The 18070-nt window shown below is 38.5% G+C and overlaps 1 protein-coding gene across 15 annotated transcripts in view; it reads left to right on the forward strand.

Annotated features, from left to right (window-relative positions):
- SCMH1 (Scm polycomb group protein homolog 1) overlaps positions 1 to 18070 on the forward strand; it is a 148562-nt gene that overhangs the window by 39001 nt on the left and 91491 nt on the right. For 13 of the 15 annotated variants that reach the window (XM_060206127.1, XM_060206120.1, XM_060206112.1 and 10 more), the window contains 3 exons: positions 9113 to 9181; positions 9656 to 9679; positions 12721 to 12791. In XM_060206127.1, the coding sequence (XP_060062110.1) occupies positions 9113 to 9181; positions 9656 to 9679; positions 12721 to 12791 (164 nt within the window). The remainder of the gene's footprint in view (positions 1 to 9112; positions 9182 to 9655; positions 9680 to 12720; positions 12792 to 18070) is intronic. The other 2 variants (XM_060206121.1, XM_060206122.1) reach the window with 1 other exon arrangement.

Below are 18070 nucleotides of genomic sequence, written 5' to 3' on the forward strand. Positions count from 1 at the left end.
TATATGTAAATGAACACATAGTACTTAAAGCAGAATAGTGGAATCATTTTATATATATTTGAGAATCAGTTCCTAAGACCAAGATTCACTGCCAAGAATGGAATTTGCTAGGAAGATGTAGGATGTTTGAAAAAAAAAAAATCAAGCATTTATTAGAATTCAGTGGAATTTGGAGATTGGGAGAAGAGAGTAGTTCAAATCATTAAACCAAAATGATTTTCAATCTACTTTTAAAAACATAGCAGACTATCAAGCACAAAGGAAAAGATTCCTCCATGAATTTACCATTGACTTGAGCAGAAAACAATGTTAAAAGAGAACATTAAATTATAAATCCAAATTTATAGAACTAGTAACTTAGCAACACTGAATTTATTTGTATAAATATTTTTTAAGAGATCAGTTTATTTCATGAGAGAGGAAGATTAATTGGAGCACACTTGGTTATAGGTGGTGCCTCAAGTTTGCAAAGCCTGTGCACTATAAGCTGAACCACCTTCCCATTAAAACTGTTGGTTTCCCCAGCAAGGGGGAAGCTTAATAGCCGTGGAACAGGCTGTAGCTCTCTCCCATGTTATCTCTACCTTGGTCTCTCCCCTTCTCTAGCCCTATTTCTGTCTCTATCATGATTTAAAAAATTAAAATAATAAAAATACTATCCTTGGATGGAACATGAAGATACCATGTTAAACAAGATAAGCTAAAAGGAGAAGAACAAATACCTAATGATCTCACTATTAAGTGGGACTTAATATAGGGGCACAGGGAGGAAGGGCACAAAGTGAAACATGGACTGGACTAGGTGTATTGCATCAAAGCAAAAGACTGGGGAAGATGGGGAGGGAGGAGTGGAAGAAAACTTGAAGGTCCTGGTGCATAATGAAATTGCACCCATATGTCAGTGAATTCACTGTAAACCATTAGCCCCCTCGGTAAAAATAAATAAATAGATATATAAATAAATACCTGTTAGTTTTCTCCTTCTTTTGTTTAGGCCAGAGCATCATTCATCTCTGGCTGTTGGTAGTGCAGGGATTTAAACCTGGGACCTCCCACATTCAAGTCCTGTGTGCTACATCTGCACTATCTTCCGGCCCAGAGATTTCTTTTTAGCTATCCAACTTGCTTCTTGGTGTTCTTAAAGTATTCTACATTTTTACAAGAAATTCTATTTATACTTTCCTTTTCAGCTATATCAAAGTATATGCCAGGTTAAACTGTAATAGAGATGGATGATATAACTGAGTACCTGCACTACTGTGTCATATACCAGCAGTACGGTCAGAATTTAAAAAGATATTTTAGATCATGAATGAAGTCTAGCCCCTTCATTTTTATATGGAATGGTGCTCTGGTCTCTTTCTCTCAGAAAGTAAAAATACTGGGTTAGGAAGGTGACTCCGTGGTAGAGAACATGCCATCCATACATGAGACCCTGGGTTCAACTCTTAGAAATACATAAGGAGGGAGTTGGGCGGTAGCACAGTGGGTTAAGTGCACATGCTGTGAAGCACAAGGACTAGCGGAAGGATCCCAGTTCGAGCCCCCGCTCCTCACCTGCAGGGGAGTCACTTCACAATCGGTGAAGCAGGTCTGCAGATGTCTCTCTCTCCCTCTCTCTGTCTTCCCCTCCTTTCTCCATTTCTCTTTGTCCTATCTAACAACGATGACATCAATGACAACAACAATAATAACTACAACAATAATAAGAAGACAACAAGGGCAACAGAAAAGGAAAATAAAATAAAATAAAAAATAAATACATAAAGAAATAGACAAGATTATTTGCCTGTGTCTCATTCCAAGTATTCAAATATAAAACTCTACCTCAGAAATGTCTAAGTAGCAGTACTGTCATCTCTTTCACTCTGGATGCTGAATATATATATATATTCCTACTAGGATACCTGTAAGACAAAGGAGAATTGTAGCCTCCCTGTATTTTCATTAGCCATTCATTGCTACTACTTTGCTTGTTAAAGGAAATATTAATGTGCTGGGGGGGGGGGCTCTGTAAAGATGTGTATTTTCTAGAAGGTGGGGCAGTTGGGGGTGGGGTAGGAAGGGAGGAATAATCACCAAGGAGATATCTGTTTCATCTTCTTTGTTCACATCTGCTGCAAGCACACGACAGGATTTATTGCTCTCTTTAAGAAAGGGGTTGCCTAGCTTTCTTCCCCTCCCCCCTCTTCTGTCAAATTATCTCAGAGGAGCACTGCCACCTCATCACACTTATCTCCAAATGAAGTGAAAATAAATGAAAAAGATCTGGAGACAGAATTGGCTGGAGGCACTGGGAATACTTGCTAACAAGAATGAGTGACTAATCAGTGGCACATTTCAGACTGTCTCCTACCTTCCTGTAGCTTATCCCCTATAACCACAGTGGTGCAGGTGTTCTGCTCCGAGTTTCTCTCTTTTTATCTTTGTATATTGGCATAGAATTATGGTTGATTACAACCACAACTGCTATCTAAAACTGAAAGGATTCTGTCTTGTTTTAATGAATTTTATAAGTACATTTGATGTTTCTTTTGATCTGGAAAAACATCCCTCCTTCCTGAATCCTTCACCCTTACCCATCCACCCCTCTGTCTTCCACTGGTATGTGTGTGCAAGTCTGCATTATTGCTTTTGTGTTTTCCAGCCTCTGTGCCCATTTAAAACATGGTACCTCTGAACATCCTCTAGTCAATCTGCTTTATTTCATCAAATCCCAGCTTGCCAAATCCTGTGCAGTGTACATAAGAAGCTAATAAGCACCAGAACTTTGATCTCATTCTAGTAAAATGGATAAAACCATAGATGCAGTTCCCACACTGGACTGTTTTATGTTAGAAGCATTGATAATCTTTATTTCTTACAAGTTTTGTTTTTTTTTTAATTTCAAGTTGGAAGATACAATGCAGTTAATAGCACCATTTGGGTTCAAATTCTGGCTTTTCCACTGACTAGCCTTTCAGAGAATGATTCAGATTTTCTGGGTATCATTTAGTAGATACCCAGTAGAAAGGGAATAATTACACAATATTAACTATTAAACTGATGAGGATTCGACAAAGTGAGGTTGTTTTAAATACTTAGCACAATTGTTGAGTATAAATTACCTAAAAAGAGGTATGTAATGCTAGTAATAGCTGTAATTACTACTATAGAAATACAAGTGACGATTTGTAATTGCATTCTTAGCATACTATATGAAGATTTCTTTTCAGTTTTTTAGTGTTTCGATGGTGGCATGTTGTGATTGTTGTGTCACATTGTGAAGAACTGATTCTATAGCCTTGTAGATTTTTCTACCACATATTTCTCAAGGGTTTCTGAAAATCTCAGCATCTTTACATTCTTTTGATCTCCTTTATCTGTGATCATAGCTACTGGTCCTATATCTGTGATCATAGCTACTGGTCCTATGCATCTATTTAAATTTAATAAGATTCAATTAAAAATTCATCTTTTCAGTCACACCAACCACATTTCAAGTGCTAAATAGATAAATATTATGAATACAATAGAGTGATGGATATGCATATATAAAGAGCATTTTCATCACTGCAGAAAATTCTCTTGAATAACACTCTACAGATATTACTAGTCTTCAGTCTCATGTTCTTTTCTCACAAGTAAAAGACTATTGTTTCAAGACTTCAGATAGCCATTTTAAGAATTCAAGTTCCTCTTTTTATTTTAGGACCTTATATCACTACTGTCTTCTGGAGTAAATAGTCACTTTCACTTTCACCAGGAGAGTTCTGTTATATTTTTAAAGATCCTAGTCAACAGTAAGAGAAAAACAAAGGGAGGAAAAAACAAAGTTAAGATAATTGTAACAAATATCCCTTAGAGTAGGTAGTTAAATTGTGAATGCTAGGACAGCAGAAGTACATTTAATGTTTCTTTTTTTCTGACTAGTAGCAGTAGTTCTAAAGTTATTTTTGTATGCATGAAACAGGAGATGATTATGCTTAGCAAAATAAATGACAAGATGGAAGAACACTACCAAATGGTTCCACTCATAAGTGGAATCTAGTGAACTGATACACCTGAACTTGCAAAAAAAAACAGAAGCAAGCAAACTGTTTCTAAGATTTGCAAGAACTTTAGTGGTTAGTGGTTATCTTTGGGAGGTGGGAGGGTGGGAGGGTAAGGACACAGAACTTTGGTGGTATGGAACTCTACATTGTAATCTTAAAATAATGTAACCCATTATTAATCATAAATAAAAATGAATTTCTTTTATTAAATACTTTGTATGATTCAGAAGCTGAGTTTTCCCTATGAGAAAAGTATAAGCATAAAGCTTTTCCTTAACAGTCTTCATAATCTGTGTTATGTACTTTTTCATGTGTCATTCGGGATGACCTAGCCAAAAAAAAAAAAAAATAGCATTGGGATTGTTGTCCCTATTTAGATGATAAAACTGAGACTCGTTTAGTTACTTGCTTAAATTCTTTAAGGAGAAATAAATTGGGGATTCAACACAGAATAAAAATTTAACTCAGCATTGAAAAGTTCCTTTTTATTTAGCTTTGCTTTAGTTTACTACCAAGCTATTATAAGAGGAAGAGTGTGTGATCTTTTGATGTAAAAAGTATGATCTGTGGGAATCGGGCGGTAGTGCAGCGGGTTAAGCACATGTGGCGTGAAGTGCAAGAACCAGCATAAGGATCCTGGCTCGAGCCCTCAGCTCTCCACCTGCAGGGAAGTCGATTCACAGGCGGTGAAGCAGGTCTGCAGGTGTCTGTCTTTCTCTTCCCCTCTCTGTCTTCCCCTCCTCTCTCCATTCCTCTCTGTCCTATCCAACAATAATGACAATAACAACAATAATAACTACAACAATAAAACAACAAGGGCAACAAAAGGGAATAAATAAATAAATCTTTTTTAAAAAAGTGTATGATCTATGTAATTACAGTGCCTTCCTCCTTTCAGTTGTCCCTCACTGCCCACTGGCTTCTTGCTTATTATAAATCTACTTTATTGATTATAGTGAAAAATATAGCTACTGACTTTGACTACATTTCATTTTTCTTACCATATCCCTGCATTGCCTTCTGTTCCAATGGCACTGAACCACAGTTGTCCAGAATAGATACAAATGCCACATATGTAATTCAAAATTTTCTAGTAGTTAATTGGGAAAAAAGTAAAAGAAAATGGAGAAATTCATTTCAACAATAGATTTTATTCAGTATAGCATATTTAAAATATTATTTTGACCAGTACAAAAAGATGTGAACTAGACAACAAAGCTTTTTCATGTTCAGTCTTTCAAATCTATGTATGTATGTATGTTCAGTCTTTCAAATCTATGTTATGTATGTATGCATGCATGCATGTATGCATGTATGCATGTATGTATGTATCACTACCAGGGTTATCCCTGCGGCTTGAACCCTGCATGATGACTCTGCCACTTCCAGAGGCCATATTTTCTTCCCTTCCTCCGTCCCTCTCTTTCTTTTTCTCTCTTTCTTTCTTTTCTTTCTTCCTTTCTCTCTTTCTTTCTTTTTTCCCATTCTTTCTCCTCTTCCTTTCTCTCCTTCTTCCTTCCTCTTTCTCTATTTCTCTCATTCTTTCTTTTCATTGAACTCTCGAAACATTTTGATTTCTTCCTTTATTTCCTCTTGGACACAGTAGTTGTTAAGAAGTGTACTGTTGAGCTTCCACATTTTGGGACTCTTACTAATCTTTTGCTGTGTTAAGTGTTAGTTTAATTCCACTGTGGTCTGAGAAGATGCTTGGGATGATTTCAGTGCTCTTGAATTTGCTGATGCTGTCTCTGTGGCCTAACATATGGTCTATCCTTGTGAATGACCCATGTGGACTTGAGTAGAATGTATATTCCAGTTTCTTGGGGTGGGTGACTCTGAAAATGCCCAAGAGTTCTAGTTTATCTATCTCCTCATTTAGCTCCCTCATTTCTTTATTGGTTTTCTGCCTGGATGATCTGTCCAGTTGAGAGAGTGGGGTGTTGAAGTCCCCTACTATGACTGTGTTGCTGTTAATATATGGCTGTAGCTCTTTCAGTAGGTGTTTGATGTATTTAAATGGCTTCTCATTGGGTGCATAGATGTTAATAATTGTTGTCCTCTTGATTGACTGATCCTCTGAGCATTAAGTAATGTCCATCCCTATCTTTTTAAATTTTATTTATTTTAAAGCCTGTTATGTCAGATATGAGAATAGCTGTTCCTACCCATTTTTTGTGGGCCATTGACTTGTATGGTAGTTTTCCATCCTTTCACTTTGAGTCTGTGTTTGTCTTGTTGAGTTAGGTGGGTTTCCACTCCCAGATCTCAAGTTGTATTTATTATAGGGCCATTATAATCAAAACTGTTTGGTACTGGAACATGAAGGTACACCGATCAGTGAAATAGAATTGAGAGCCCAGAAGTAAGCCCCCACACATATCCACATCTAATCTTTGATAAAGGTGCCCAGATTATTAAATGGGGAAAGCAGAGTCTCTTCAACAAATGGTGTTGGAAAAAATGGGTTAAGACATGTGGAAGAATGAAACTGAACCACTATATTTCACCAAATACAAAAGTAAATTCCAAGTGGATCAAGGACTTGGATGTTAGACTACAAATTATCAGATACTTAGAGGAAAATATTGGCAGAACCCTTTTCTGCATAAATTTTAAAGTCATCTTCAATGAAACAAATCCAATTACAAAGAAGACTGAGGCAAGCATAAACCTATGAGACTACATCAAATTAAAAGCTTCTGCACAACAAAAGAAACCAATAACCAAACCAAGAGACCCCTCACAGAATGGGAGAAGATCTTTACATACATACATACATCAGAAGAGACTAATAACCAAAATAAATAAAGAGCTTGCCAAACTCAACAACAAGAAAACAATTGATCCCATCCAAAAATGGAGAAAGGACATGGACAGAATATTCACCACAGAAGAGATCCAAAAGGCTGAGAAACACATGAAAAAATGCTCCAAGTCTTTGATTGTCAGAGAAATGCAAATAAAGACAACAGTGAGATACCACTTCACTCCTGTGAGAATGTCATACATCAGAAAAGGTAACAGCAGCAAATGCTGGAGAGGGTGTGGGGTCAAAGGAGCCACCTGCACTTCTGGTGGGGATGTAAATTGGTCCAGCCTCTGGGAAGAACAGTCTGGAGAACTCTCAGAAGGCTAGAAATGGACCTACCCTATGATCCTGCAATTCCTCTCCTGGGGATATATCCTAAGGAACCCAACACACCCATCCAAAAAGATTTGTGTATACTATGTTCATAGCAGCACAATTTGTAATAGCCAAAACCTGGAAACAACCCAGGTATCCAACAACAGATGAGTGGCTGAGCAAGTTGTGGTGTATATATACACAATTGAATACTACTCAGCCTATCTTGGATGGAGCTTGAAGAAAACATGTTAAGTGAAGTAAGTCAGAAACACAAGAATGAATATGGGATGATCTCACTCACAGGCAGAAGTTGAAAAACAAGATCAAAAGAGAGTTGGTGTTTTGCACCAAAGTTAAAGACTCTGGGGTGGGTAGGGGAGATAGTGCAGGTCCTGGAAAAGGATGACAGAGGACCTAGTGGGGGTTGTGTCGTTATGTGGAAAACTGAGAAATGTTATGCATGTACAAACTATTGTATTTACTGTCGACTGTAAAATATTAATCCCCCAATTAATTGATTAATTAATTAATTTTCATTTATTTCTGAAGCCAGAGCATCACTCTGGTACATGTAGCGCCAGAGATTAAACTCAAGGCTCCATGCTTGATAGTCTGATACATTATCTACTGTGCCACCTGGCTGTCATCATCTTTTTTAAAAGAGGAGGAATATAATTTGGAATCGACCAAGTGGACATGGGGGCTACGGAACCATACTGGGGCACAGTATTCTGCAGTGGAATAGCATAATGCCAGAGATGATGATCGTAGTGTGGAAGCGCTTGCGCCCCATGAGGAGCTGGCCAGTCTTGCAATGATGTTATTCCTCGCGCCCACCTTTGCTGCAGTTTTTATGAGATGTTCGTGAAATGACAGAGTGCGATCGAGAGTAACGCCAAGATAGACTGGCTGGGCTTCATGCCGGATTCTCGTATCGTCAAGCTGCACATTAAGCTCACGCGAGGCCGAGGCATGGTGTAGATGGAAAACAGATGATACCGTTTTTGCAGTGCTAGGGATTAGTCGCCATTTTTTACAGTAATCAGATATCAGAGACATGTCTTTCGTGAGTGTTTCCTCGAGGATGTCGAACTTGGATGCCTGAGTTGCACAGCAGATGTCATCGGCGTAGATGAACTTCCTTGAAGAAGTTTCTGGGAGGTCATTGATGTAAATATTAAATAGCGTAGGAGCCAGAACAGAGCCCTGGAGGAGGCCACTTGAGACAAGTCTCCATCTGCTAGACTTGTCACCCAGATGCACCCGGAATCTTCTGTTTTGGAGAAGAAACGATATAGTGTTGGCCACTCATGGAGGCAGGCATCTTGAGATCTTGACTAGGAGACCACGGTGCCAGACCGTGTCATAGGCTGCTGTGAGATCAACAAAGACAGCACCCGTCTTTAAATTCTGTATTTTCTTTCTAACTTTAGTATCATTTTATTGAAGCAATGCTGATTTGCAGGATTGTTGTTATCATAAGGGTACATTTCCACCTTTCCCCAAGACAGGTGTCAGTACATTTCACAAACCATCATCCTGTTCTACCTTAGGGCCTTAGATCCCTAGATTCCCCTACTTCCCGTTCTGAATCCCAAATCTGCTGCACTAGACCAAGTTTCATTGAGGTTTCACCTAGTATTGTCTTCTGCTTTGTTTCCTAGATCCCTTCTCTGAGCAAGCAAATATTCATCCTTCTCCTGGCTTATTTAGTTCAACATGATTCCCTCAGTTTCATCCATTTTGTAGCAAAGGGGAAATAGGTCATTGGCAGTGTAGTATTCCATTGTGTACATAGGCTACAACATTTTCACCATTCATCAGTTGTTGGACACTTGGGTTGTTTCTAATTGTTGGCTATTAGAAACAGCACTGCTATGAACATGGATGTGTATAGATTCTCTCTTTTCTTTTCACATGACTGTTTTCTCTCCCTCTTTTTTTTTTTCAGTAATAGACTGGAATGATGTTAGAAAACATAAATATGGCCACATATCAGAGTCTACAACCCACTTTCAAGGTAAGAAAAAGAAACATTTAGCATGAAAAAATTTTATTTGCTATTTTTTACCATACACCTTTGTTCTTAGAAGTCTGAATGTGCAAAGAAGTCACTCAAAACAAAAGTAGATAATATGGTTTATAGTGGTATCTTCCCAGAGCAGCATGCTTTGTTTTGAGCTGGAAATTAGAAGCTTAAATCCTGGAGCATGATAATCCCAGTTACCTTCATAACTCTAAATACAGTTAAGTACTTTACCCTCTCTGGATTTTTATTGGTTTTGAAGATTTTAGACTTGGCAGTAGGGCAGGATTGAGTGATGTACTTCCACAACTACTACTTGTAAAAATCAGTGTCTTTAAAATGAGAGAACTGGATTAGGCATATACTTAGCACTCATTTAACTCTAGAAATTAACCTTTTTTTTTTTTTTTACCACTTTGGTGTGTTTGTCATGATGACTTATGCTATAATACTTTTTTTCTTTAATAGAAGCTACAGACATCTTGGAACTAGGTGAGTTATTTTTCTCTTGTGTTTCTATTAAATAAGAGCAACTACTAAACCAGGGATTAGATTGTAAATTGGAAATGAATTTCCATGTATCTCTATCTCATAAGCTAGTGAATATAGTGCCCTTTTATTCCTAATGAACACATAGAATGCATCTCAGTTATCATGTCAAACACTTCTTATCAGGAGACTATAGAACAAACTAACTAGAAGAGAAGGAAGGTTAATTACATAAAATAAAAGGAGAATAAGAACTGAATCAAACTGGAAGTGACTTCTGAACTCACTAAATCTGATCAATTTAACAAACCACTATCATTCATAAGTCAGAATTTGGTGAGATTTTCCCAAAAGAAATTACTAATGAAATATATTGAGCTGAGGGGCCAGGTGGTAGTGCACCTGGTTAAGTGCTCATATTACAGTGCACTAGACCTGGGTTCAAGCCCCTGGTCCCCACCTGCAGGGGGGAGGGCTTCACGAGTGGTGAAGCAGGACTGCAGGTGTCTTTCTGTCTCTCCCTCTCTATCCCCCCTCCCCTCTCAATTTCTCTCTGTCTCTATCTAATAAATAAATAAAAATTATTTTAAAAAATATATTAAACTTAGATAAATCTAGATATTTTGGGGAGAGGGGTGGTTTAAAATTAATTCATTTTATTTATTTATTCATTTTGGATAGAGACAGAAATTGGGAGGGGGAGATGGGGGAGAAAAAGAGATACCTGAGGCACTGCTTCACTGGTCCCCAAAATATTATACTTTTACTAGTCAAAAATATTAACTTTCATAATAATGCTTCATCCCAAGTAGGAATTAGAAATACCTGCTCTGCATTCTCAAGGCCTGTCCCACCTCACAATTTAAATTTGTCAGAATTGTAATTGATTATTTTTATTATCTATTTAATATCTGTTCATCTCTACACTATAGATTGTGAGTTTAAGATCCATGTTGACTTTGTTCCCCTAATATTCACACAATACTTTTTCACTTAGAAGAAATCTAATATTTATTTAATGAGTAGGTGAACTATCTTGTGGTGTACTATCTCCAACTTTCAAATGAGTACAATGATGTCTGCAAGTATTAAGGAATTATCCAAGATAGTATGGAAACAAGAGTTTAATGGTATCCTGTGATTCTTTTACATTCTTTTAACCACACCAATAATTTCCAGACACAGGACATTAATTAGCCGGGCTGCGACTCGGAGGGGAGAGAGAGGAGATCTGGAGCGGAGAGGGAACACAATTCTTTATTCGCAAGGGCACCTCAGAGTTGGGTGAGAGCGCAGCAGTTCGGGCCATGTGGAGCTAGTAAAAATGGCCGCCTCCGCTACCGCAGCACCCTTCCCTGCGTCCATTCACCGAGGTGAAAAGTGGGCAAGAGAGAGAGAGGCAGAGGCAGGAGGGCTTTATAGGGCAAAAGCCAGGAGTGACGAGTTGGAACAGGATTGGTTGGGAAAGGCACTCCGAGAATATCGTCTAACTCTCATGGGAACTGGCAGTAACCTGAGGGGACAACATGGCGGCTGTGACTGCATCTGCACAATTTCCCAGCACTTTTAACTACACCAATAGTTTCCAGACACAGGGCATTAATTAGAGAAATACTTGAAACCCTGCTTTACTGCTCATGTAGCTTCCCTCCCATAAGTGGAGAGTAGGAGCATGAACCAGAGGGTCCTTGTACTTGCTAACAACTGAGTGCTCCACGGCCCAGCCTCCATGTTTTCTAATAGCAAAGAGTGATGAGGTATATTTACTTCTTGTTCTAAGGGTTTTCTCAGCTAGCTACAAGCTTTTTATTAAATTATAATAAGCTCTTTAAATCTTGACTCTAGGAAATACCTATCCCATTTTCCCTGTGGACTGTCTATTCAAGATGATTAAGCATTGAAATGGTTCAGAACTATGGTTTCTGGCCAAATATATTTGGTTTGGCTGAGGATGATGAAGTCAATGCAATATAAAATCTTAGCATCACCTTTGGAGCGGTTTACATCTCAGTATTCAGATGCATTTTTATACTCCGCATCTAGTGCTTTTTACATGGTCCAAAGGGACTCTGTGCTGCTCCACTGCAGAGGAAGCTTCAAGAAATACTGTTTTATTACAGTGACTTAGCTTGTAAGAATTTCTGGGACCTTCTCTTCATCATGGGGTTACCTCTATGTGGGTATGGAGTGAAGGGGACTGGTAATTGGTTTAACCTTTCACAAAGAACTTGGTCATCTCTCATTGTCCAGTTAGATATGCAACATTCTGTCCTTTAAAGTGTCTTCCCTCCCCCCAAAATAAGATCACCTTAAAAATCATTCTTCTAGTGCAGTGTTTTCAAAAGTTATAAGATTATTTAAATATAATAAAAGATTCTGTAGATTCCCTACCTTCATCATAATCCCTATCACCATAAATGTTGTCTTGGTCCTATTATTCTCTAGTACTAGATCTTTGTCATTTTGCACCTCTGAGAGATACAGCTGTGACAGGGTTAAGTGGAAGGTAAGAGTAGATGAGAGAAAACCAAATCTGAGAATGAAGATTAAGTATAATTTCTTTCATTCTGACTTTTCCTGACCTCAAATCTTCTAGATAGCCTCTGCTTCATTCTTGTGAGCTGATATAGTGAGATCCAGCCACATTTGGTGTGATAAGATATTACTTCTTGACAATGCAGGGCTTCTTCAGGAGTTAGATAGTTCAGAAGAGATCTCCCCCATGTGTTTTCTACTTCTATTTTGCATGAGCTGCCTAGATGCTTCTTTCACTCTGGTGTAACATAATCTGGTGTTTTATCACTTCAAGAACTAAGATGGAAAACATCACAGGTTATCTTAGACCATGACTTCAAAACATTGATCCAAAATGATCTATTCAGTTCACCTTGATTCCTCCCCCATAATACTCTCTTAAGCCCAAATGGGAGGGGTAGTTTTTAATACACCAGACAGTCTGAAAACATCTTGATATTCAGTATAGACTATGTTATGAAAACATTTTGGAAGGTTGTCTGTGATAGAGATTTCTATTTCCTTTACAGGTCATTTTACCTGGGACAAATACCTAAAAGAAACATGTGCAGTCCCAGCACCTGCACATTGCTTCAAGCAGGTAAATGATTTTTAACCTCTTTTTAAAATATTTATTTATTTATTTATTCCCTTTTGTTGCTCTTGTTTTATTGTTGTTGTTGTTGTTGTTGTTATTTATGTCATTGTTGTTGGATAGGACAGAGAGAAATTGAGAGATATGGAGAAGACAGAGAGGAGGAGAGAACAACACCTGCAGACCCGCTTCACCACTTGTGAAGTGACTCCCCTGCAGGTGGGGAGCCAGGGATCCTTAAGCTGGTCCTTGCGCTTTGTGCCACATGCGCTTAACCTGCTGTGCTACCGCCCAACTCCCAGATTTTTAACCTCTTTAGTAGTTGGGAGGCAAACAAGTTTGTTTGTTTGTTTGGTTGGTTGGTTTGGTTTGGTTTGGTTTGGTTTGGTTTGGTTTGGTTTGGTTTGGTTCTTTTTAGTTCTTTGACAAATAAAACATGAGATGGCAGTCTTGGGGGTTCTCCCTTGGAAACTCCAAAATAAACATCTATGGCAAGAACACAGCTCACAATAGAAAACTTTTCAATAAGTATTAATAGCAGTTATTCTTCATGGCTTTATTCCAAATTACACCTTTTTCTCCTTTCCCTCCTTGAGGCTATTCTGTGTTACTGAAAACAATAGCTAATTGTTACTCATACTTTTAATCCAGACAGATAGGAAATAATTGTAACCTTTAGATGGCTCTTGGAAGTGGAGCAGTACTCATGTCTCTATGCTCACCACCCCTCCCAATCTTATCTTTCTGTAAGAATACTGGCACTGTATATGATTGGGAATTTTTAGGACTTCATCAGAAGCCATTCAGAGTTTCCCACATAGAATTAAGTTCCCCACCCAGTGTACAAATGATGTTTGCATTATCAGTACTTGATAAGACTGGCAAAGAAGTATGCTGCTGCTAAACTTAACTAAATAAGTTATGTATGTATCCTTTCCTTCAGTATTCAATAGCTATTTCTCCAGGCTGTCAGCATTTCACCTTGAGTTTGAATTTTGTCTGTGCTCTAAATAAAATTACAAAATTAGGGGGGGCAGGTGGTAGTGCAACAGGTTAAGTGCACATGGCGCCAAGTGTAAGGACTGGCGTAAGGATCCTGGTTCGAAACCCCAGCTCCCCACCTGCAGAGGGGGTCGCTTCCCAAGCAGTGAAGCATGTCTGCAGGTGTCTATCTCTCCTCCTCTCTGTCATCCCCCTTGTCTCTCAATTTTTCTCTGTCCTATCCAACAACAGCTATAACAACTACAACAAGGGCAACAGAATGGGGGGGGGGGGAATGGCCTCCAGAAGCAGTGGATTCGTAGTGCTGGCACTAAGCCCCAGCAATAACCCTGAAGGCAAAAAAAAAAACAAAGTTAGGACCTTTGCTGATTTGAAATAATAGAGGCTAAATTCCTACATATACCTGAAATATATTAATGTTTTTAACAAGTGACTGTAGGTCAAACAAACACAGTGAGCTTTGAGAGATGGGAAACAAATGAGTTGAGCCCCTTGTGCTTTTCTACCTCATTTCCTTAAGCACTTTAAGATTATTACTCAAGGAAGGGGAACTTGGTTTGAGTCCAACAGACTTCTTCATTTGAGGAGATGGAGCTGAGAGTCTTAGGGAAAGCACTGTGGATAGGACTTGCAGAACAGAGTACTGGACAAGAAGAGCTTCATAGAAAGATATCCCCAGAGATCAACAGAAGAAGCTTTCCCACTAAGGTCAGTTACAAGGATGTATCTTTTCAACATTACACTAGAAATTCTAGCTGTTGCAGTAAGATCATAAAAGAAAAAAGGATATATACATATTGAGAAGGAATTAAATAGCTCTTTGCAGATGGCATAATTGTCACTATAAAGTGTATGAGCTGACAAAAATACATCATACAACTAATAAGTGATTGGGGGCAGGAAGTGACACACCCTGTTGAGTGCACAAGGACCTGGATTCAAGCCCCCCAACCCCCACCTGCAGGGATAAGCCTCAGGAGCAGTGACACAATGCTGCAGGTGGCTCTTTTCTCTTTTCCTCTCTCCTCTCCCCTTTCAGTTTCTCTATCTCTGTCCAATAAATAAATATTTTTTTAAAATACAGTTACAACTACTGATAAGTGGTTATCAAGGTTACATGATACAAAGTTAATCTCCAAAAGTCAATCACTTATCAATAGCAAACAATAAACAAGTGGAATTTGGGGTCAGGGAGATAGTAGGAGAGCACAGGACTTGGCTTGCCTGAAGTTCTGGGTTTGAGCCTAAGCATCACATAGACCAAAACTGAGTGGTGCTCTCGTCTCTTATATTCTCTCTCATAAATAAAAAAAATAGAAGTCTTTAAAAAAATGGCAGAATAAGGGAACTGGGCGGTAGCGCAGCGGGTTAAGCACATATGGTGCCAAGTGTAAGGACCGGTGCAAGGATCCCCGTTCGAGGCCCTGGCTTCCCACCTGCAGGGAGTCACTTTGCAAGAGTAGGTCTGCCGGTGTCTTACATTTCTCTCCTCCTGTCTTATCTCGATTTCTCTCTGTCCTATCCAACAGCAGCAATAACAACAATAGTAATAAAAACGATGATAAACAAGGGCAACAAAAGGGAAAAGATAGCCTCCAGGAGCAGTGGATTCATAGTGCAGGCTCCGAGCCCCAGTAATAACCCTGGAGGTAAAAAATGCGGCAGAATAATTTGAAATATTTAGATATGACTATGTACAAGCATATAGTATGTACAAGATTTATAAGAAAAAAACACAAACCTCTAATGACCAAAATTTAAAAAGAAATAAATGGTGAGAGTCCATGTTCAAATATAAGAAGAATCAATAGAGTCGGGATACTCATCCTTCCCAATGTAATCTATTATATTTAACGTTGTCCTATTCAAAATCCCTCCAAGGAGAGAGAGAGAGAGAGAGAGAGAGAGAGAGAACAAACTTAGGTTTATATGTAGAAGAAAAAGACTCAGAATAGCCAACAGTTTTGTTATATTTTAATTTATTTATTTATTATTGGGTAGAGACAGAGAGAACTTGAGAGGAGAGGGGGAGACAGAGAGGGAGAATGTCAGAGAAACACCTGAGCTCTACTTCTGCAGGTGGGGACCAGAGTCTTGAACCTGGGTCCTTGTGTACTGTAATGTGTGCATTTAATCAGGCACACCAGTGCCTGATCCCAGCCAACAGTTTTTGAAGGAGAACAGCTAGAGGGTTGACATCACTGAACTTCAAGAATTGCTATAAAGCTGCAGTAATCAACCAGTGTGGTAATGGCAAAAGGAGAAACTGGTATAACAATTAAAATGACTAAAGAACCCAGAAAAAGTCCCATATAAATATAGTCAAATGATATTTAACAAAGGAGGAGAGGCAATCCAGTGTTAAGCAAAGATAGCTTAACAAATAATGCTGAAAAACTGGACATTCACATAAAATATTAAACAGACTTTTTACCTTCCACAAAAATGACAAGATAAGGGCAGGGGTGGATAGCATAATGGTTATGCAAAGAGACTCTCATACCTGAGGCTCCAAAGTCCCAGGTTCAATCCCCCGAACCACCATAAGCCAAAGCTGGAGCAGTGCTGTGGTAAAAATAAATAAATAAATAAATAAATAAAATAATTTGGGAGTTGGGCAGTAGTGCAGCGGGTTAAATGCATGTGGTGCAAAGTGGAAGGACTGGCTTAAGGATCCTGGTTGGAGCTCCGGGCTCCTCACCTGCAGGGGAGTCGCTTCACAGGCGGTGAAACAGGTCTGCAGGTGTCTATCTTTCTCTCCTCCTCTTTGTCTTCCCCTCCTCTCTCTATTTCTCTCTGTCCTATCTAACAATGACGACATCAATAACTACAACAATAAAAAAGGCAACAAAAGGGAAAAATAAACAAATAAAATATTTAAAAAATGACAAGATATATCACAGACCTAAATACAAAATGCAAAACCATATAACTATTGAAAGAATAAATAGGAAGAGACCATGATGATGTTGAGCATAGCAATGACTCTTTAGATACAACACAAAGACAGATCCATTAAAATTCAAAAATTGGGAGTCGGGCTGTAGAGCAGAGGGTTAAGCGCAGGTGGCGCAAAGCACAAGGACTGGCATAAGGATCCCGGTTCGAGCCCCGGCTCCCCACCTGCAGGGGAGTCGCTTCACAGGCGGTGAAGCAGGTCCGCAGGTGTCTATCTTTCTCTCCTCCTCTCTGTCTTCCCCTCCTCTCTCCATTTCTCTCTGTCCTATCCAACAACAACAACAACAACAATAACTACAACAATAAAACAACAAGGGCAACAAAGGGAATAAATAAATAAAATAAAAATAAATAAAATAAAATAAAACAAAATTCAAAAATTCTCTGTGAAAAAAGACATTGTCAAGAGAATAAGACACAGAATAGAATAAAATACTTGTTTTTTAAAAAAACATGTAATAAAGAACTTTTATTCAAAATACACAAAGAACACTTAAAAAAAGAAAACAGCAGTAAGAAAACAGTTAACAACTGAGCCAGGGCCAGTGAGATAGCTCCTCTGGAGAGACACTTCAGTCACCACTTGTATGACCCCTTTAATTCCCAGCCCTTGACAATCCTGGGAGAAGATTCAGTGCTATCATCTCTCCACCTCTATCTCTCTAGCTGAAAAAAGTTGGACCAAACAGTGAAGCCTGGACAAAGACAAAAATAATAATAATAATTGGTGGTGGATCTGATTTAATAAACATATCACTAGAGAGCATACACAGAAGACAAAAACAACAAAATGATAAATGAGGGTATGTTCCATATTGTATTTTATCAGGAAGATGCATTTTACTAAGAAAAGTATTAAAACAGATATAAAATCCAGAATGCTGAGATGACCAAATGCTGGTAAAAATGTGAAGCAACAAGAATTCTCACTTATTGTTTATGATAATGCAAAGTGACACAGGCATTTTGGAAGGCAATTTAGCAAGACACCTCCTTTGCTGTGCACCCAGGTTTGAGACTGGCCTCCACTATGCTAGGGAAAACTTCAGTGCTATGATTTCTCCCCCCCCCACAGCTCTCTCTTCTTTAAATATAATATTAGTGATTTGATAATGGTTTATAGAATTTTAAAAATTTAGGGATATGTTTTACACTACAGCTACCACCAAAGTTGTTACTCCTCCCCCTCATAGTCACCATTATTCTCATAAAATCTGAAAGTCTTTCTCTCTATGTGAAAGAATTGGCCAGTAGTGGTGAATTCCCAGGGAAAAACATACAATTTGGTGATTAAAAAAGAAAAGAAAACTAAGCAGAGGGGCCAG

This window comes from Erinaceus europaeus, chromosome 13, assembly GCF_950295315.1.
Source record: "Erinaceus europaeus chromosome 13, mEriEur2.1, whole genome shotgun sequence".
Classification (NCBI taxonomy): Eukaryota; Metazoa; Chordata; class Mammalia; order Eulipotyphla; family Erinaceidae; genus Erinaceus; species Erinaceus europaeus.